Raw genomic sequence first — 21,396 nt, 5'->3', positions numbered from 1 at the left:
GTTACCTTTGACCAGAAACTGAACTGGACTAGCCATAAAGATACTGTGGCTACAAGAGCAGGTCAGAGGCTAGGAATCTTGTGGCAAGTAACTCACCACCTGATTCTCCCAAAGCCTCTCCACCATCTACTAGGAATGATGGAATACTCTCTGCTTGCATGGATGAGTGCAGCTCCAACAACACTCAAGAAGCTTGATACCACCCAGGACATAGCCCACTTGATTGGCACCACTTCCACAAACATTCAGTCCCTCCACCACCGATGCACAGTAGCAGTAGTGTGTGCCATCTACAAGATGCACTGCAGAAACTCATCAAGGCTCTTTAGGCAGCACCTTCCAAACCCACTACCATCTAGAAGGATAAGAGCAGCAGATAGATGGGACTGCCACTACCTGGAAGTTCCCCTCCAAGACACTCACCATCCTGACTTGGAATTATATCGCTGCTCCTTCACTCACTGGGTTAAAATCTTGGAACTCCCTTCCTTGTGGGTGTACCTACACCACAGGAACTGCAGTGGTTCAAGAAGGCAGCTCACCACCACCTTCTCAAGGGCAATTAGGGATGGGCATTAAATGCTGGCCTAGCCAGGGATGCCCACACCCTGTAAATGAATTTTTAAAAACTCTGCCCGGGCAGGAACATAAACCAACTCTTACATGTTTTGTCATGGCAAAATTATTTTTGTTTAGCAGAGTGTTTTTCATGAACTCTTGACTAAACAAGGCACAGCTGTGCTTTTAACATGTTGGGTTTTTCTTCAAACCCCTCTTTCCCCTGTTTCCAGCCTTGTACTCCATGCACCTACCCTAGCTAAGAGGCAATAATAGCTACCTGGCACATTAGAGAAAGCAGTCTGAGATGTCCCTATGCTCATTCAGAATATTCGCCCCTTGTGGGGCTGCATCTGGACCCTCTTGCTATCCTATGTTGGCATGGCTGAGATCCTATTCGACTTTCTATTTTTTCCCCCTCTTGCCGATGTTCTCCATCTTTTCTGAAGATTTGCATTCCTGACAGGATATGGTCTGTTACTCTACAGTAAAGTGGATTGATTATTCAGTTGCAGAACCTATCTCAGCCAAAGCCATTCATTCCTGTTTTGCCCTATTGTAGAAAGGAGCTGGAAAGCAATCAAGAAAATTAAATCTGGCCTTTTTTCCTCTTTAACCCAGAGGAATTGCAACCAAATTTTGAACCCTTAGCACCACATGGGCAGAGATTGGCCAATTCAGCACAGACTTCGGTGCACAATCTATGACAGGTATGCTGAATGATCAGAGGAATTCTTGTGTTCCATTGTAAGGGCTCAAAAAAAACTACATCTGCAGGTTAAAATAGCAGATGCCCCTATATGCTCCTGAATCAGTACTAAACTGAGTTCATAATCTTTGTCAAACTTAAAAGAATTTCTGCACCTAAAAGAATAATTGATTCAACATAGAATTGCCAAGCAGCTACTGACGCTGTTTCCATTTATGTAAAATTCCTGGAAGTCATAAATGTTGTGTAGCATCAATCAATGCTCCTGTAAATGAAATTTTTAATTATCAAACTAGTTTGCTGAAAGCTCAATGCCAGTATAACATCATTTTTTTGCCTGATTAGTCGTTACGATTTATCTTCTGAAATTGTTGCTAAATTTTCTACTGTTGCAGTATTGTGAAAGTTTAGATATGCTTAATGTCCAGAAGCCAGTACAATTTTTGTCAATCCTTTTTTAAATTTAGTTTTGTCTCCCGATTTATATCCGTAGGATCTGAGAAATGCAGTGCTGAAAAATTCTCAAACAGCACACCATTTACTAGAAAATATTCCCATTCATCTGCCCAAGAAAGCTGCTGAAACCAGGTAGGTGAAGCTGACCTTAACCAAGGAATGTTTGAATTTTTCAACCACTGCGCCCTCCCCCAACGTCAAACAGGAATATGGTTTTCTTTTTAACAACCAGGCCCTGCTTGCTTGGACATTTAAACATCTCTTCAAATATAAATTGCTTCATTGTCTGTTCCCTTCTTAGGTTCCAGATGGCACCATCTTAAATGTCTTTCATTCTCAGGGTTGAAATCAAGTTTCATCACACTGTCTTCAGTTTTAATTTTCCAGGATCCCAAAAATATGGAACTCACTTTTTCCCATCATGTCTTTCTCATTACCCTGCAGATTTTAAGGCCAACCTAACCACAAATTCTTAGCTTGCATAGATTTTTTCCTTCTCTTTCCAACCTTTTGTTCATGTGATATGGGCAATGCTAACAAGACTGCACTTATGGTCTGAGAAGATGGTGGTAGGCCCTCTTCTGAATTGCTGCTATCATGCTGTTAGGTGAGGAATTCCAAGATTTTGATTCAGCGATTTATGGTATGTTTCCAAGTCTGGATAACCTGTAATTTGGAGGAATGATATCCCATGATATTGTTGAATTATGAGCTACGGAAGGATATTCTGTACCTTTTTTAATTGATAAAATATGTTAAAGCATTTATCTTACAGCTGTAGTTTAAGATGCAGTACATATTAAAAATGTTCCTTTATGGTTAATTTTTTATTAACAAAACATAGGTAGTTTTCATTAACATCAATATGTAATTTGCCATCCTGTAATTACACGAGTGGAGGGTTTGCAATCACAGCTAATTACAGTATGGCAAGTTCAGTATTTCCCTTCTTAACAGCAGTGCAGGTGTACTTACAACCAGATGGGCTGCAGCAGTTCAAGAAGGCATCTCTCCGCCACCACCTCAAGAGCAATTAGGAATGAGAAACTCAGCAGTGATACTCGCATCCCAAGAAAGGAATCATGAATATTTTTATATTCTATATTCATATTTACAATTTAAATATAAAAAGAAAATCCAATAAAATTGGAACTGAATTGCACCTGCATTCTATGACGCAATTATTCTGTTCTATAATCCTGCTGCACCTGAAGACTGTACATGCCTTGACTCTCAATGGGCAATGCCGTGGGAAGTAGACAAGCATAATTTTTTTTAAAACTTGCAGATATATATTGTGTGCATTGTTCTTTAACTGGTTGAAATTGTGAAGCCCCAAGTGCAGACTTATGAAAATGAAAAATGCTAGAAATACATAGCAAGTCAGGCAGCATCTGTGAGAAAGGAATAAAACTAGCATTTCAGGTCAAATGACTTTTTGTCAGATCTGGAAGAAGTTATAAATTTAACGGCTTATGAGCATGTACAAAGCAAGGAAAAGAAGGGTTGGGGTAAGAAAGAACAAAAGGGACTTGATAAATGGAAGGTAATGATGAATTGCAAGGTAACAAGTTGTGTTATAAAGTCGTTACGGCACACAAGGACCATTTGGCCCACGAGTCCATAGGGTTCTCTGCAGAGCAATCTAGTCAGTCCCATTCCCGAGCTCTGTCCCCGTAACCCTACAAGTTTCTTTCACTCAATGCTCATTCAGGAGTTTGTGGGACAATTGAGCAAAAATGAGTCTTGAGGAACTGTAAATGGTAACAGCAGAACCAATATTGGCACCTGATGTCTGAGAAAATGGGACCAGCGGTTATTATCTGAAGTTGTTGAAATCAGCATAGAATCCAAAAAGGCATTGCAAAATGTCTAATTGAAAGATGAAGCACTGTTCCTCAGGCCAAATTTTGTGCTTCATTATTGGGCAAGGTAACAAGATCTCTAGTGGCTAGGCAGTCCATATTGTAACATACTGTGATAGAAATTGAAAACCAAGTCAATGCTCTTTAGCATACAGAGTAATCTATCTGCAACTGATGGCAGCCATGCCAGCCTCTACAGCAGGATCTGAGCAATATTTAGGCTTGGGCTGATAAATGGCAGGTAACATTCAAACCAGTTATGTTAAGATCTTGTCAAGCAAATGAAAGCCCAGCCATTTCATTTGATCTTCAATCGCTCCACTGTAACTCAAGTTTCCCAGCATTCACACCTTAAAAGATCGCCATTGACCAGAGGCCGAACTGGACCAGCATACCTAATCCCATTTATCAGCACTTGGCCCATAGCCTTGAATGTTATGACGTGCCAAGTGCTCATCCAGGTACTTTTTAAAGGATGTGAGGCAACGCGCTACCACCACCCTCCCAGGCAGCGCATTCCAGACCGTCACCACCCTCTGGATAAAAAGGTTTTTCTTCACATCCCCCCCACCAAACCTCCTGCCCCTGACCTTGAACTTGTGTCCCCTCGTGACTGACCCTTCAACCCTAAGGGGAATAGCTGCTCCCTATCCACCCTGTCCATGCCTCTCATAATCTTGTACACCTTGATCAGGTCGCCCCTCAGTCTTCTCTGCTCCAACGAAAACAACCCAAGTCTATCCAACCTCTCTTCATAACTTAAATGTTTCATCCCAGGCAACATCATGGTGAATCTCCTCTGCACCCCCTCCAGTGCAATCACATCCTTCCTATAATGTGGCGACCAGAACTGCACACACTACTCCAGCTGTGGCCTCACCAAGGTTCTATACAACTCCAACATGATCTCCTTACTTTTGTAACCTATGCCTCAATTGATAAAGGCAAGTGTCCCATATACCTTTATCACCACCCCACTAACGTGCCCCTCCACCTTCAGAGATCTATGGACACACACACTAACGTCCCTTTGTTCCTCAGAACTTCCAAGTGTCATGCCATTCATTGAATACTTCCTTGTCAAATTACTCCTTCCAAAGTGTATCACCTCACACTTTTCAGGGTTAAATTCCATCTGCCACTTATCTGCCCATTTGACCATCCCGTCTATATCTTCCTGTAGCCCAAGACACTCAACCTCACTGTTAACCACCCGACCAATCTTTGTGTCATCCGCAAACTTATTAATCCTACTCCCCACATAGTCATCTATGTCGTTTATATAAATGATGAATAATACGGGACCAAGCACAGATCCCTGTGGTACGCCACGGGACACTGGTTTCTAGTCACTAAAGCATCCTTCTGTTATCACCCTCTGTCTCCTACAACTAAGCCAATTTTGAATCCACCTTATCAAATTACCCTGTATCCCATGTGCATTTGCCTTCTTTATAAGTCTCCCATGTGGGACCTTGTCAAAGGCTTTGCTGAAATCCATATAAACTACATCAACTGCACTACCCTCATCCACACACCTGGTCACCTCCTCAAAAAATTCAATTAAATTTGTTAGGCGTGACCTCCCTCTGACAAAGCCATGCTGACTACCCCTGATCAAACCATGCCTCTCCAAGTGGAGATAGATTCTCTCTTTCAGCATTTTCTCCAATAGTTTCCCTACCACTGACGTGAGACTCACTGGCCTGTAGTTCCCTGGCTTCTCTCTACAACCCTTCTTAAATAGCGGAAGCACATTAGCTGCTCTCCAATCCTCTGGCACCTCCCCCATGGCCAGAGAGGAATTAAAAATTTGGGTCAGAGCCCCTGTGATCTCCTCCCTTGCCTCCGTCAGCAGTCTGGGACACAAATCATCTGGACCTGGAGATTTGTCCACTTTTAAGCCTGCCAATACCTTGTCACTCCCCATATCAATTTGCTCAAGAACCTCGCAGTCTCTCTCCCTGAGTTCCATACCTTCATCCTCATTCTCTTGGGTGAAGACGGATGTGGAGTATTCGTTTAACATTCTACCGATGTCCTCTGGCTCCACCCATAGATTGCCCCCTTGGTCCCTAATGGTCCCTACTCTTTCCCTGGTTATCCTCTTCCCATTGATATACTTCTAGAATATCTTGGGATTTTCCCTACTTTTACCAGCCAGAGCTTTCTCATATCCCCTCTTTGCTCTCCTAATTGCTTTCTTAAGCTCCACCCTGCACTTTCTGTACTCCACTAATGCCTCCGCTGATTTGCTTCCCTTGTACCGGATAAAAGCCTCTCTTTTTCTTCTCATCGCATCCTGAATATCTCTGGTCATTCAGGCTCTCTGGGCTTGTTACTGCTTCCTATCACCCTAGAGGGAACATGTTGAGACTGTACCCTCCCCATTTCCTTTTTGAACGCTCCCCACTGCTCTTCTGTAGATTTCCCCACAAGTAGCTGTTCCCAGTCTACCTTGGCCAGATCCTGCCTTATTTTACTAAAACCCGCTCTTCCCTAATCCAAAACATTTTTTTGCAACTTGTCTATTTCTTTGTCCATAACAAGCTTAAAGTGTACCATGTTGTGGTCGCTATCACTAAAATGCTCCCCCACCACCACCTCAGCCACCTATCCGGCTTCATTCCCCAAAACTAGGTCCAGCACTGCATCGTGCCTTGTTGGACCCTCTACATATTGACCTAAAAAAGTTCTCCTGTACACATTTCAAGAAATCCACTCCATCCAAGCCCTTAACACTATGTCTATCTCAATTAATGTTGGGAAAGTTGAAATCACCTAATATAATTACCCTATTATTGTTTTTACACACCTCCGCAAATTGCGCACATATTTGCTCCTCAATTTCCAGCTGACTATCTGGGGGTCTGTAATAAACACCTAACAATGTGGCTGCCCCTTTCTTATTCCTAAGCTCTACCCACAAAGCTTCATTCGATGCCCCCTCCAAGATATCATCTCTCCTTACTGCAGTAACTGACTCCTTAACTAATAATGCAATGCCTCCTCCTCTTTTACCCCCTCCACTGTCTCGCCTGAAGACTCTGTATCCCGGAATGTAGAGCTGCCAATCCTGCCCCTCCCTCAGCCACGTCTCAGTGATGGCTACTATATCACAATTCCACTTGTTAATCCTGACCCTTAACTCATCCATTTTACCTGTAATACTCCTGGCATTAAAGTAGAGGCCATCCAGCCTTGCCTTACTCCCTTGAAACTTAATGCAGCTGTACTCCCTCTGACTTGATTGTATCACCATATTTTCTGAAAATTCCATTTCCACCTTTCTGGCATTTAGATTTTATTATTATTTTTTGATGAAGAGTAACTGTGTGGGTGGCTTATAAATATGGCCAATGGAATGACCTTGATCAACCCATGATGTCCCGAGCTATTTGATTAATAGAGTAGTATCACCATTCTATTAGGCATTTGCATTGGCCTCTCAAACTTTGTGTATGTTTGCTGAATGAAACACTTGCAGAGGACAGTACATACATACATACATACAGCTGAGAAAAGCATGAATGTACTTTTCTTACTGAATGGAGAAAGGTCATATGAAGCATGTTTGAAGGAAACTGCCAGGAAAAATAAGCAACATTTGTAATGTAATTTTTTGGGGGTGGAGAAATGGGTCCTGTAATATGTTTTCCTTCCCTTATCTCCTCCACCTGCAACTTGCTGCCTTCAGTAGCTTCCCTCGACTGCTTACCTCATTCACTGTAGAGAACAGAACCTACCTCCATGCAGCCGCCTGCATTCTGGGCTCTGAGCATGATACCGAGCTCTTTGTAGCTGAAATAAGATTCTGTGACAGCAGTCTTTCTCTTGTACCTGTATTAGGAAACTAGTTTGTGGGAACACATTCATCTAATTCAGCTAAATAATTAAAAAGTATTGTATTTGCTAACTTAAATTTTCTATGATTTGATACTTTTCAAGTTCTAATTTATTTATATCACATAAAGAGATCAATTTAACCTAGATTAAGTCTGAGAGAAGCCTTTGCAAATTGGTACCTTTGCTATAAACCTTAGCATCAATGTCTATTCCAGTACAATTTATAACTTAGCACTGACAGAATTATTTTGATGCATATTTTTCAGCACAGCAGATTCAAAAGATGCAAGGGTCCAAGAGGGTCCTGCTAAGCCTGAACCTGATAAGAATTCTACCAAGAACAAACATTTTGTTCGTGAAATGGAGTACCTCTTATTGGAGGAATTTAACAATGTTCCTGGGTAAGTTTCATAACAATTCAAGCCTGAAACAAATTTAAAGATGTTTTGTACAACATTACTTTAAATTCAAGGTTACATAAGATATACAGCACACAACAGGACATTATACCCAACTGGTCCATGCTGGTGTTTATAATCCATGAGGCTCCTCCCATTCCATCTACTTCATCTCTGCCTCTTTAGCACATCTTTGTCCTTCCTTTTCTTTTATGTACTAGTCTAGTTCCTTAATGAATATGTCTTGGTCAGCGATATTCACTAGACACCCTTTGGACACTTGTCTTTCCTGCAGCCTGCTTTACCAACTCTCCCTCTTGCCACTTCCCTCCTCGACCCTCCCACTCACAAGCTTTCTCACCGCTCCTCTCCTGAGCCCTCCCTCAGGACAAAGATTCAGGAGAGGGAAGTGGCAAGCAGGAGGATGGTGGAGGGAAGAGGCAAGCGGGAGCGGCGACAACCAGGAGGTAAGTATAAAGTATTAAGTTATTGAGAGTTGGCAATAGAGTTAGTTATTAAACACATTAGTACCTGCACACTTGGCATACTTTGTACCATTATTAATGTGTTTATCTTTTCTAATTTCTTTGAGTTTTACATACCAAGATACTTTTTTTTCAAGATCTGTTAAAATTATTATCTTACTAAGCAAGTTCAGAGTATCATTGGTAGAGGCTGAGGAGCAATTTACTGGTCTTTTTTCTCTTGGACTTTGGAAAAATACAGGAGAAAAAATTGGTTCTTGCTAGAACATCACTTAAAGATTCAGAGCAGCATGTTTTGTATATTTCTACTTTTACTCCCACAACTCCACAAGAATGTCTCACTTTTTTCCATCTAGGAATCTTGGATAGAAATTACTATTAGGGTATATTGATCATCTAATCAGTTTTAAACATGCATATGTTTTATCACTTAACTCTCTCATTCAACTCACTTTTTTTGGTATTCTAGGTACATGAAAGGTCGTATGACTTATGATCAGATCAATGCTGTGATTAAGGAGCTTAACGCCACTGTGAAAGCCAAGTACAAGATCCTAAATCAGCCAATGAAATCCATGTCTAACCCTATTCGGAACCAGTACCATGCTTTTAAAGAACAAGAAACTAAGGAAACCAAAGGTATAAATAAGAATAATGTGCAGTAACAAGATGAATCAACATGCTCTTCTTTAAACAACTTATGGTGCATCCTTTTTTGTTTCCCTCTGTCATCTAAAAAAGTGGCAAGGAAGAGCACCATCTGTTTGGGTGAAGATGTAATGTTAATGAGAGTTAGTTTCAATTTAGCATAACTTTCAGAGAGATTCACTTCGGGAAATCCAAATATTATCTTCCTCCATCGTGACAAGGGTTGTGCTTAAAGTGCTAACATATGCATAGAGCACCCCTTTTCTTGCTCAAGTTATGATGAAATGTTTTCCCATTAGATCGTTTGGATTTGGTGAGCAAGAGATGGGAGTGTTTTTTTGTTTTTGCTGAGTAGGAAGAAAGTGGTATCCATAGCATCATATTAGTCAATCTTGGCCTAGTTATCACATGCAACACTGGTCATTGTTCAGAATAATTAAACCCAGGGAATGGTTTTGGAAATCATTTTAAGTTTCTGAAATAAGGCATCTGGATGTGTAGGAATGAGATGGTAAATAACTTCACAAGTCAATATAGTTGTTGTTATGTGGGGAGGTGATGGTGTAGTGGTATTGTTGCTCGACTAGTAATCCAGAGATCCAGGGTAATGCATTGGGGACCTGGGTTCGAATCCTGCCACAGCAGATGATGGAATTTGAATTCAATAAAAATCTGGAATTTTTATTACATTATCTATTAAATGACCATGAAACCATTATCAATTGTTGTAAAAGCCGATCTGGTTCACTAATGTCCTTTAGGGAAGGAAGTCTGTCGTCCTTACCTGGTCTGGCCTACATGTGACTTCAGACCCCACAGCAATGTGGTTGACTCTGAAATGGCCTAGCAAGCTGCTACAAAGACACAAAAAAGGAATGAAACCGGACGGACCGCCCAGCATCGACCTAGGGACCTGAAACGACAACGACAATTGCAGCGCTGTCGACCCTGCAAAGTCCTCCTTGCTAACATCTGGGGGTTAGTGCCAAAATTGGGGGAGCTGTCTCACAGACTAGTCAAGCAACAGCCTGACATAGTCATCCTCACGTAATCACATCTTACAGATAATGTCCCAGACTCTACCATCACCATCCTTGGATATATCCTGTCCCACCGGCAGTACAGACCCAGCAGAAGTGGCGGCACAGTGGTATACAGTCGGAAGGGAGTTACCCTGGGAGTTCTCAACATCGACTCTGGACCCCGTGAAGTCTCCTGGCATCAGGTCAAACGGGCATGGAAACCTCCTGCTGGTTACCATGTACTGCCCTCCCTCAGCTGATGAATCAGTGCTCCTCCATGTTGAATATCACTTGGAGGAAGCACTGAGGGTGGCAAGGGTACAGAATGTACTCTGGGTGGGGGACTTCAAAGTCCATCACCAAGAGTCGCTCGGTAGCACCACTGCTGGCCGAGTCCTAAATGACGTAGCTGCTAGACTGGGTCTGTGGCAGGTGGTGAGGGATCCAACAAGAGGGAAAAACATACTCGACCTCATCCTCACCAACCTGCCTGCCGCAGATGCATCTGTCCATGACAGTATCAGTAGGAGTGACCACTGCACAGTCATTGTGGAGGCGAAGTCCCACCTTCACATTGAGGATTCCCTCCATCATGTTGTGTGGCACTACCATTGCGCTAAATGGATTTCGAACAGATTTAGCAACTTAAGACTGGGCATCCATGAGGCGCTGTGGGCCATCAGCAGCAGCAGAATTGTACTCAAACACAATCTGTAACCTCATGGCCTGGCATATCCCCCACTCTACCATTATCATCAAGCCAGGGGATCAACCCTAGTTCAATGAAGAGTGCAGAAGGGCATGCCAGAAGCAGCACCAGGCATACCTAAAAGTGAGGTGTCAACCTGGTAAAGCCATAAAACAGGACTACTCGCGTGCCAAACAGCAAAAGCAGCAAGTGATAGAGCTAAGTGACCCCATAACCAACGGATCAGATCTAAGCTCCGCAGTCCTCCCACATCCAGTTGTGAATGGTAGTGGACAATTAAACAACTCTCTGGAGGAGGTGGCTCCACAAGTATCCCCATCCTCGGTGATGGAGGAGCCTACCACATCAGTGCAAAAGATAAGGCTGAAGCATTCGCAACAATCTTCAGCCAGAAGTGCCGAGTGGATGATCTATCCCTGCCTCCTCTGGAGGTCCCCAGCATCACAGATGCCAGTCTTCAGCCAATTCGATTCACTCTACGTGACATCAAGAAACGGCTGAAGGCACTGGATACTGTAAAGGCTATGGACAACATTCCGGCAATAGCACTGAAGACTTGTGCACCAGAACTTGCCGCACCCCTAGCCAAGCTGTTCCAGTACAGCTACAACACTGGCATCTACCCAGCTATGTGGAAAATTGCCCAGGTATGTCCTGTACACAAAAAGCAGGACAAATCCAACCCAGCCAATTTCCGCCCCGACAGTCTACTCTTGATCATCAGTAAAGTAATAGAAGAGGTCATCAACAGTGCTATCAAGCGGCACTTGCTTAGCAATAACCTGCTCACTGATGCCCGGTTTGGGTTCTGCCACTCAGCTCCTGATCTCATTACAACCTTAGTTCAAACATGGACAAAAGAGCTGAACTCCTGAGGTAAGGTGAGAGTGACTGCCCTTCACATCAAGACAGCATTTGACCAAGTGTGGCATCCAGGAGCTCTAAGCAAAACTGGAGTCAATGGAAATTGGGGAAAACTCGCCACTGGTTGGAGTCATACCTACACAAAGGAAGATGGTTGTGGTTGTTGGAAGTCAGTCATCTCTTCTCCAGGACATCACTGCAGGAGTTCCTCAGGGTAGCGTCCTTAGCCCAACTATCTTCAGCTGCCTCATCAATGACCTTCCTTCCATCATAAGGCCAGAAGTGAAGTTGTTCGCTGGTGATTGCACAATGTTCAGCACCATTAACAACTCCTCAGATACTGAAGCAGTCCGTGTCCAAATGCAGCAAGACCTGGACAATATCCAGGCTTGGGTTGACAAGTGGCAAGTAACATTCACGCCACAAGTGTCAGGCAATGACCATCTCCAACAAGAGAGAATCCAACCATCGCCTCTTGATGTTCAATGGCATTACTATCACTGAATCCCCGCACTATCAACATCCTGGGGGGTTACCGTTGACCAGAAACTACTGGACTAGCCATATAAATACTGTGGCTACAAGAGCAGGTCAGAGGCTAGGAATTATGCAATGAGTAACTTACGTCCTGACTCCCCAAAGCCTGTCCACCATCTACAAGGCACAAGTCAGGAGTGTGATGGAAAACTCCCCACTTGCCTGGATGAGTGCAGCTCCTACAACACTGAAGAAGCTGGACACCGTCCAGGACAAAGCAGTCCATTTGATTGGCACCACATCCACAAACACTCACTCCCTCCACCACCGACGCACAGTAGTAGCAGTGTGTACCATCTACAAGATGCACTGCAGGAATTCACCAAGGCTTTTTAGACAGCACCTTCCAAACCCATGACCACTACCACCTAAAAGGAAAGGGCTGCAGATGGAGGGGAACTTCCAGGCGGTGGTGTTCCCATCTAAGTCACTCACCATCCTGACATGGAAGTTGGCATTTATTTCAAGAGGACTAGAATATAAAAGCAGGGATGTGCTGCTGAGGCTTTATAAGGCTCTGGTCAGACCACATTTAGAATATTGTGAGCAATTTTGGGCCCCGTATCTCAGGAATGATGTGCTGGCCATGGAGAGGGTCCAGAGGAGGTCACGAGAATGATCCCAGGAATGAAAGTCTTAACATATGAGGAACGTTTGATGACTCTGGGTCTATACTCGATGGAGTTTAGAAGGATGAGGGGGGATCTGATTGAAACTTACAGAATACTGAAAGGCCTGGATAGAGTGGACGTGGGGAAGATGTTTCCATTAGTAGGAGAGGCTAGGACCCGAGGGCACAGCCTCAGAGTAAAGGGAAGACCTTTTAGAACAGCGATGAGGAGAAACTTCTTTAGCCAGAGAGTGGTGAATCTATGGAATTCATTGCCACAGAAGGCTGTGGAGGCCAGGTCATTGAGTGTATTTAAGACTGAGATAGATAGGTTCTTGATTGGTAAGGGGATCAAAGGTTACGGGGAGAAGGCGGGAGAATGGGGTTGAGAAACTTACCAGCCATGATTGAATGGCAGAGCAGACTCGATGGGCCGATTGGCCTAATTTCTGCTCCTAGCCTATGTCTTAAGTATATCACTGTTCCTTCAATGTTGCTGGGTCAAAACCTTGGAACTCCCTCCCTAACAGCACTGTGGGTGTACCTACACCACATGGACTGCAGCGGTTCAAGAAGTCAGCTCCCCACCACCTTCTCAAGGGCAACTAAGTATGGGCAATAAATGCTGGCCCAGCCAGCGAAGCCCACATCCCGTGAATGAATTTTTTAAAATGCTGAGGTTTGTTGGCTTATGGATAGTAGTTTACGAGGACATGGGGTAATTGGCAATGGGCTATAGTTGAAAATGTAAATATAACAAACACTTGAGAGTTTTGCTTAAATACCTTTAGGAATGATGTGCAGAAATTTCTTTCTGGTGATGCAATAGAAACAATAGGGCCTTTTAATAATGTAAACTACTATGATGATCTCAGTAGAGACCAGTGTTTAGTTTTTTTTAGTATTTGCAAATCCAGGTATTTACTATAAGAATGAAGCCACAAAGTTCACTGTTTAAAGCAAAAGAATTTCACTACACCAAATCAAAGAACATGAATACTAATAACCACACTCTATCTTAAACATTCAGTTACGTTAAAGATATTAAAAATACAATGAACACGGTTACTTTTCTAAACCAAACTTCTTTAATCAAATTTCCTTCGACATCCATTTAACTTAATACCCCCAATAACTCAAGTCAGATGCTTAGCAGAAATCAGAAGTTTAACCACTTTGCCTGAGGACTGTTTCAAAGATTCTTAAAAGGGTTGAGATTTCTTGGACCTTCTGTTTACTTCCAGCAAGGTTGTCCCTTCAAATTTCCTCTAACATTCTATGGTTGTAGACTCTGTTCAATACAGGTGTTGCTAGTGTCTTAAGCATAGCCATCTCTGGTCAGAACTCTCCAGGTTCTAATTCTGGGGTCTTGCATCTAAAGCTCTTTCTCTTTCAGCTTGGCTATCCCAGAAGTTCAACTCACTGTTGGGAGCTCTTCACTTAACAAGAGCCAATGCACAGAATTTCACTGAGTCTTGCTTAAAAGGAATGCTTCCTCCACTGAGTTTGTTCTAAACTAGAAACTAAACTCCTGCTTGAAACGAGAACCACACCCACAATCTAGTTGCCCCGATAATTAACTTTTGGTTGACACATTGCTATTCTGTTGCTTATCTCCAAGGCAACCTGGTCACATGATCAGTTACTGGAACCCAGGTGCTTTACCATAAATCCCCTTTCAGAGAAGCCTAGTTCTTAAAGGGACCATCACCCCAATATAAAACATAAGCACATGGGCCATGGCACTATGCATTATTTGTGGAAACAGCAGTTTCTTAACTTACTATTATGGTAAAATTTCTATTTTTCTGTTCTAGGTGGCACAAAATAAAAATATAAAGTTTATCAAACTTTAACTTCAAAACAAATATACCATAAATGCAAGCTATGGCTGGGGTTTGCCTTGTGTGTATTCACCAACCTCTAATCCCTCTGCTCCGCCAAATCATTTTAATGAACAGGAAAATCACAGGCCTGCAAGCTGAGAAGTGAATCATCTTTTAAGCTTCACCTTAATAAAGGCTTTTTGAAAATCAAGGTGGATGACATCTGCCAGATTTCCAACAACTTTCAAACACTTCCTCCAATTTGGTGCTTTTCCAGAAGTTATGCTGGGGTGTCCAAATAACTATAATTTCCAAATGGTTATACAACATATCTCTAAATATATTATAACAACTTGGCTATAATCTAATCGATATGTAGTTTTCTGGTCCTGATTCTTTTAGCCTCTTTTAGTTCCTGGAAACAATTGAACACTGAGCTAGTGACTTGTGTTGAACAGCCTCCATTCCTTGTAAAGTGAATATTGTGAGAACAATCTGCTTCAAGAACTCTAATTCTAGCGATTATTATTTCTGCATCTAATTCAGCATCAGCTTCAGTATGAAGACTGAATCAGAGCCATAATACCAGCTATGTATCTTGCCCCTGCTGAATCCCTCAATGGCCTTATACAGTCTTTGATGGCACCAAGTCCTAACATAGCTTAAAAATGACCTTGCTATTATTGCTAAGTCTACCTGCTATCTCTATTTTTCATTGTTCTTTTGGTCAATCTAATGGCAGATCTTTTCATTCAAAGTAATTTGTTTCAAAGTCCTTTGCAAAGAGCAAAGTAGCTTTCAAATCCTCAATGTTGAGACACTCACTTCCCTACCCTTTAACTTGTGTTGATGCAAAGATTGCATTTTGAGAGTTCTGAAAATTGAAGTGCTCACATCAAACGTTTAAACTGCTGGAAAAGAGGCAGGGCATGAATATCTTATCCAATAATGCAGCACACCGGTAACTGCATTGGAATATCACACTAGATTATGTGCTGAAATCCTGAAGCTTGAACACACAATCATCTGACTTGAACAATTGAGCCAAGCTGTTGTGCCACACGAAATAGTTTGCTTTTTTTAGGCTTTTCTGAGCTAGACTTTTTAACTGACTATACAAAAGCAAGCCATGCAAGTCTATTCCCTATTCTGTTCTGGAAAATAGCTTGATGGACATGCTTTGTTTTTCTAGATAAATTTTTCAGTTAACACTTACTATTCTAACACTGGAACTGGAGGGGTTGTTTGAAAATTTACGTCCTTTCTTCCAATTGTCTTTTGCAGGTCAATATTTCTTTGTGGAAGCTGACATAAAGGACTTCACACACCTAAAAGTCGATAAGAAATTTCATGTAATCTTAAATATTCTGCGGCATTGTCACCGATTGCGGGAAGTCCGTGGGAGTCACCTTGTACGTTATGTACTACTTTAAGAAGATTGTAAAATACTTTAGATTCTTAGATTGCATGAATCCTAAACTCTTAAAAAAAAAGTGTGCCAGTTATTTTATGCAAGGAAAGTATGTATTCTTTAATATTTTCTCCTCCCCCATCACTATAAGAGAGTCTTCATCTAGGAACCGATGATAGCCTGCTAACTCCCAGTACCCTACCAGTGCTGCCTTGTGAGGAATCATATAATATTTAAGTTTTAAAAAACATGTACTTCCTTTCTCCCTGTGTGATATCCCAATATTGCGTCATCATTCTGTACAGGCTGTGCCTAGGCCTCCACCCACATATCTAAACTGAAGTGACGTTTTCTCAGCACCATTGTTTTGAACGGTGTTGCATTTACTCCCCTCTTATTTAAAGTGCTCTGAGTCCACTTGATACAAACTGCAAATGATGCAAACCTTAAACCTCCTTTTGGGGTGGGTAGACACAGGAGAGACAAAAGGAAAATGTCCATCTGAAGTGCTAATGAAATCTCTCCAAATACTACTGTTGTGCAGGGATTTAAATTTAAATATATATCACAAAGTTGAAAGTGACTTTCTCAGTACCAACATATTAGAGTTATCGGATGTTTTGTTTTTGTTTTGACAGGGGTCTATGAGCAGTGTGCTAGACAATTGAAGGAAGGCTGTTGAATTAGCTAAAATATTATTTTGTTTACTTTGTTCTGTGCTCTTCAATATGATCCCAGAGGTTTTGGCAAAATCAGTAGTACCTGGCTTTATTTTCAAATTGTGTGGCTCTCTGAAAATTTTTAAGTCTGCTGTGCTCTGTTTAAACTTTGATGTCTGTGCATAATGTACTTTTTTTTCCCCCTGTGAAAATAATTTCTAATCTTTGAAAATAACCTACTGCCAACCTTTCTGCAGCTTTTTTATAATACAATGAAACTTTCATTTCAATATAATCCATTTCAATACCTTCGACATAGATAATATCCCAAGGTGCTTTAGAGGGGTTAGGGAAAAAAATATCAAGTGACGGATGCTAGGCCACAAGGGAGAGATTAGGAGGGTGACCAAAAGCCAGGGTTTGGAAATATAGGGAGACTAGTTCACAGCTGACATATCTCCTTTCACAGGCCCTGACAATGCAAAAGGTTAAGATGCAGGCAAGTCTAACCCAGTGAAGCTGAGACTAAGCAGCAGTGCACACACTCAGCTGGAGTCTTCACATTAGTACAGGATAGTGATCTGTAACCATCAGCCACAATTTATCTTAATTAATGGGAAGATTTTCCTGTTAACTGCCCTTTGGTGCATTGGATTACCTAGGCACAGCGGATAGAGGAAGGTTGGGGAGGGAGAATTGCATGCCTCTAAGAGATCCTGCTGATTTTTCTGCAGTTAATTTAATGGATGGATAATCAGATGGGCTTTATTGCTGGTGTGAGATCCTCTGTCAATTGTCTTTTATGTACTGCATTTGGATATTCCAATGCTTCCACCCACAATAATGGGTAGATCAATATATATTAATACAGCATATCAATCACTGCAACTGAGTATTTTATTTCTCAAGTCACCATTTGTAAAAATTAATTTTGAAACTCTCTAATTACAGCAGGCAGAAACTGTAAACTTGCAATTTTAATGATGCTCTTTATTTAAAATTAATTTTCCCATCTACAAGTATTACTGTCAGTTTATAATCCAATATAAGTTATTTGGATGCAATAATTCATAGCATTAGTTAGTAAAAATCCATTACTGAATATATTTTATAAATTACCCTTCATAATGACATTTCTGTAAATTAGTTTGTAACTACTACTATGTTATAGTACCTACATATTTTCTCATTGAAAATGAGATCAACTAGTGTATTTTTTTTTTAATTCTTGACAAAATGGAGTAGTGCCAATGCACTGTGGTGGTAGACCATGTTGTATATGTATAAACAAGGTGTTGAAATTTTGATTAATACCATATGTAGATGTCAATCAAACGTTTACATTTTTCCAGCTTTGCTGCTTGCCAGGTAACTAACAGCAATGCAACTCCATCTGTTAAAGTATTTTCCACATCTTTTTTTATTTTATAACCTGAGGCTTGAGATTTTATTAAAGATAAATAAAATTGCAGTGTGAATTATTTAACATTAGTACCCTGTATTTTCAATCCCCTCCTGAAGGCAAACTGGCTTGATTTCTTCTGAAGTTCCTCTTTCTGCTATTTTAGTAGATGTACTAATCTGGGTTAATAGCTCTGCTAATACTGTTCTATGTATGAAGGGATTAGGAGGGCGCTTCGTCCTATGATCACCGAAGTTGCCCCCTGAAGTTGACAGATGGTGAAGTATTCACCAACAGAAGTAAACAGATGGCCCACTGGGCTGAATATTACTGTGAGCTGTACTCCTGCAAGAAGGACATCTTCTGCAGCTTCCTGTCATGAAGGGGGTAGACAAAGAACTCTCATCACTTGAGCTCGAGAAGGCTATAGATCACTTAGCAAACAAAAAGTCACATGGCAAGGATGGAGTCCCAGCCAATCTACTCAAACACAAAGTCCCATCTGTTGCCACACATTTATAACCTTTTCTTCACTGCTGGAAGGTAGGTTGCATATCAGAAGTTCATCACACTATACCAAAACAAAGGCGACAGAAGAGACCACAACTACAGGGGCATCTCGCTCCTTGGAGTCACGGAGCCTTTGGTTATGGTTGTATTTGAAAGACTCCATCTACTTAAACACCAAGTGTACTCTGAAGCGCAGTGCAGTTTCCATGCTGGCAATTCCACAGTAGGCACGATCCTCTCCATATGCCAGGTACAAGAAAAGTGTAGGGACAAGGTTTACCCCTTACCTTACTTGCATAGATCTCACCAAGGCATTCAACACTATCAGAAGAGGACTCTACAAGATTTTAGAGAAAATTGGCTTTCCACCAAAGGTCTAAAGTCTTATCTTCTCCTTCCATGACAACATGCACTGCATTGTACAGTTCGATGGTTCCATTTCCTAACTCCCAATCTGGCATCTTATCCATGCTCCTGACCTTTGCCTTCCCTGTAGATATGGAAGGAGTCTACCTGCAAAATAGGTCAGATGGCAAGCTCAACAATCTATTTGGATTGAAAGCAAAGACAAAATCACACCATGTCCTGTCAGAGAACTCCTTTATGCTGATGACGCTATGCTAATTGCCCACACTGAAACTCAGCTACAAAGACTCATGGATTGTCTTTCCCGTACCTGTAACTTGTTCTTCCTGACTATAAGGATCAAGAAAACCATGGTCATGGGACAAGGTGTTCCATCTCTATCCCTGATTGCACCCCACTGGAAGTAATTTGCAGATTCTGCTACCTCTGGTCCATGGTGACAGATAATCTGTCCCTTGCTGCGGAACTTGATACACTCAAAGGGAAAGCAGCTACCACCTTTAGTCAACTCGTGAAATGAACATGGAATTACATCTGGCTGATCCTTAGGATCAAGCTGTTCTCAGCACCTTGTTGTATGGTTGTGAAACATAGATGATGTACAGCTTTTAAAAAAAAATTCAATGATTTCCATTTTCGCTGTCTGCGGTTTATTGAGTATATCCTGGCAGGACAAAAGCACGAATGCGTCTGTCCTCAAAGGCAGACTCCCAGTTTTGTTAAGACGCAGCTTCATTGGCTCAGGCATGTTTGCAGGATGGAAGGCAGACGTATACCCGAGGACTTTCTGTTCGGTGAGGTAGCGGGAGCCAGACGATCAGTAGGGCACCCAAAGGTCTGCTTCAAGGATGCTTGCAAGTGTGACATGAAGGCCCTAAATATCAATTATCGTACCTGGGAGTCACCTAAGGTAAATAGTGACACCTCCTATGGACTGGTGTGCACCATGATGACCAGTGGCTACAGCAGCATGGCAGCAGATGCCAATACTGAAAACAACCCACAACAACACCTGGTAGCTTCGTGTGTGGCACTTATGGCAGAACCTTCCTCTCAAGGATTGGCCATTTTCAGCAAAGGTGCACCACATAAAGACACCCCATCTGAAATAGATTTTTTGCATGTCCCTCATCTTGCGAATATGGAAGGATGCCGACGACTATGCAAAGAGGAATTTCAGGAGAATGCATTAAGTGCTTTTATTCAATTATGCTATGGCTTAATTTGAGGGGTAGTGATTCACGCTAGAGTATAGTACAGTAATTTGGGTTTTGGTAACTTGCCAAGATTCCATTCTCGAATTAAAACAGAAGTGCTGGAAATCAGCAGGTCTGGTATCACCTGTGGAGAAACAGTTAACATTGCGAAGGTAGAAATATGATGGGTTTTATGCTGTTGAAATGGGGAGGAAGACCAAAAGGGGAAGTCTGGGATAGGGTAGGGGGTGGGAGAGATTAAATGACAAAGAAAAGGAACAAAAGGTGGTAATGGTTGTAGTAAAGAACAGTGCATTTTTCCAGAGTGAGAGAATCACAACAATGAATAGCTGTCTGAAAGAAAAAACATGAAAAACAAGATTAAGACCAGCACATGGCAAAGAAAACGATCAAAATGGGGGACAGAGTTCATGGTACGAAACTGTTGAACTCATTGAGTCCAGAAGGTTGTAAGTACCTAATTGGAAGGGGTGTTATTCCTTGAGCTTTACTGGAAAACTGACCTTCAGAGGACCAAAAGGTGAATGAGAGAGAAAGATAGTGAATTGAAACGGAAAGCAACCTGAAGCTCGAGATCATGCTTGTGCATTGAGCAGTGGTGTTCCACAAAGTGGTCCCCCCAATATAGAGGCAACCGCATTGTGAGCAGTGAATATAGTAGACTAAATTGAAAGAATTAAAAGTAAATGCTGCTTCACCTGAAAGGAGTGGGGCCTTGGATGGTGAGGAGAGAGAAGGAAGGTATCACACCACTTGCGATTGCATGGGAAGGTGACGAGGTGATTGAGGAGTGGACCAAGTTGTCGTTCAGGGAACAGTCCCTTCAGAATGCTGGGAGGGGTAGATGGGCTTGATGGTGGGATCATGCTGGAGGTGATGGAAGATCTACCTGTCTGTTTTTGATCAAAGTCTACATGGTGAGTGGCCAACTGATCAAAAGGGTGAGTGGAAGGGGGCACGAAGTCTGATACTATCCATACCCTTACATAATTCTTCACATGTACTTTCAATAAGGATTACTGGATTGAATTAGGAGCAATAACTACCTTTTCTTCCCACTACCACCGCGTTCCCCCCCTCCAACAACCACCACTTTTTAAAGCACAGCACACTGCAAGCAAAGCTAATATTCCACCATAAGTACCAATTTAAGATCAGAATTCAGAATAGACCAGGGATTGAACATGCCATCTTCCTGGTATATCACAGTACCACATCATGTGTTGCGGTTAAATACTGAGCCTGCAGAATAGGAGGCATTGTGTTGAGATTAATTTCCTTACTGTAACAGTATCAAC

The 21,396-nt window shown here is 41.9% G+C and overlaps 1 protein-coding gene across 3 annotated transcripts in view; it reads left to right on the top strand.

Moving 5' to 3' along the window:
* The window catches only part of ska1 (spindle and kinetochore associated complex subunit 1), a 46,017-nt gene extending 27,928 nt beyond the window's left edge, over nucleotides 1-18,089 (top strand). For all 3 annotated transcript variants that reach the window (XM_078552609.1, XM_078552593.1, XM_078552603.1), the window contains exons 4-7: nucleotides 1,761-1,855; nucleotides 7,701-7,835; nucleotides 8,787-8,956; nucleotides 15,818-18,089. In XM_078552609.1, the coding sequence (XP_078408735.1) occupies nucleotides 1,761-1,855; nucleotides 7,701-7,835; nucleotides 8,787-8,956; nucleotides 15,818-15,966 (549 nt within the window). In that variant the 3' untranslated portion in view covers nucleotides 15,967-18,089. The remainder of the gene's footprint in view (nucleotides 1-1,760; nucleotides 1,856-7,700; nucleotides 7,836-8,786; nucleotides 8,957-15,817) is intronic.
* Nucleotides 18,090-21,396: the final 3,307 nt, after the last annotated feature.

Source organism: Cetorhinus maximus, chromosome 1 (assembly GCF_964194155.1).
Source record: "Cetorhinus maximus chromosome 1, sCetMax3.hap1.1, whole genome shotgun sequence".
Lineage (NCBI taxonomy): Eukaryota > Metazoa > Chordata > Chondrichthyes > Lamniformes > Cetorhinidae > Cetorhinus > Cetorhinus maximus.
Note: the sequence above shows the minus strand (reverse complement) of the source record. Positions and strands in the feature narration are given on the sequence as shown.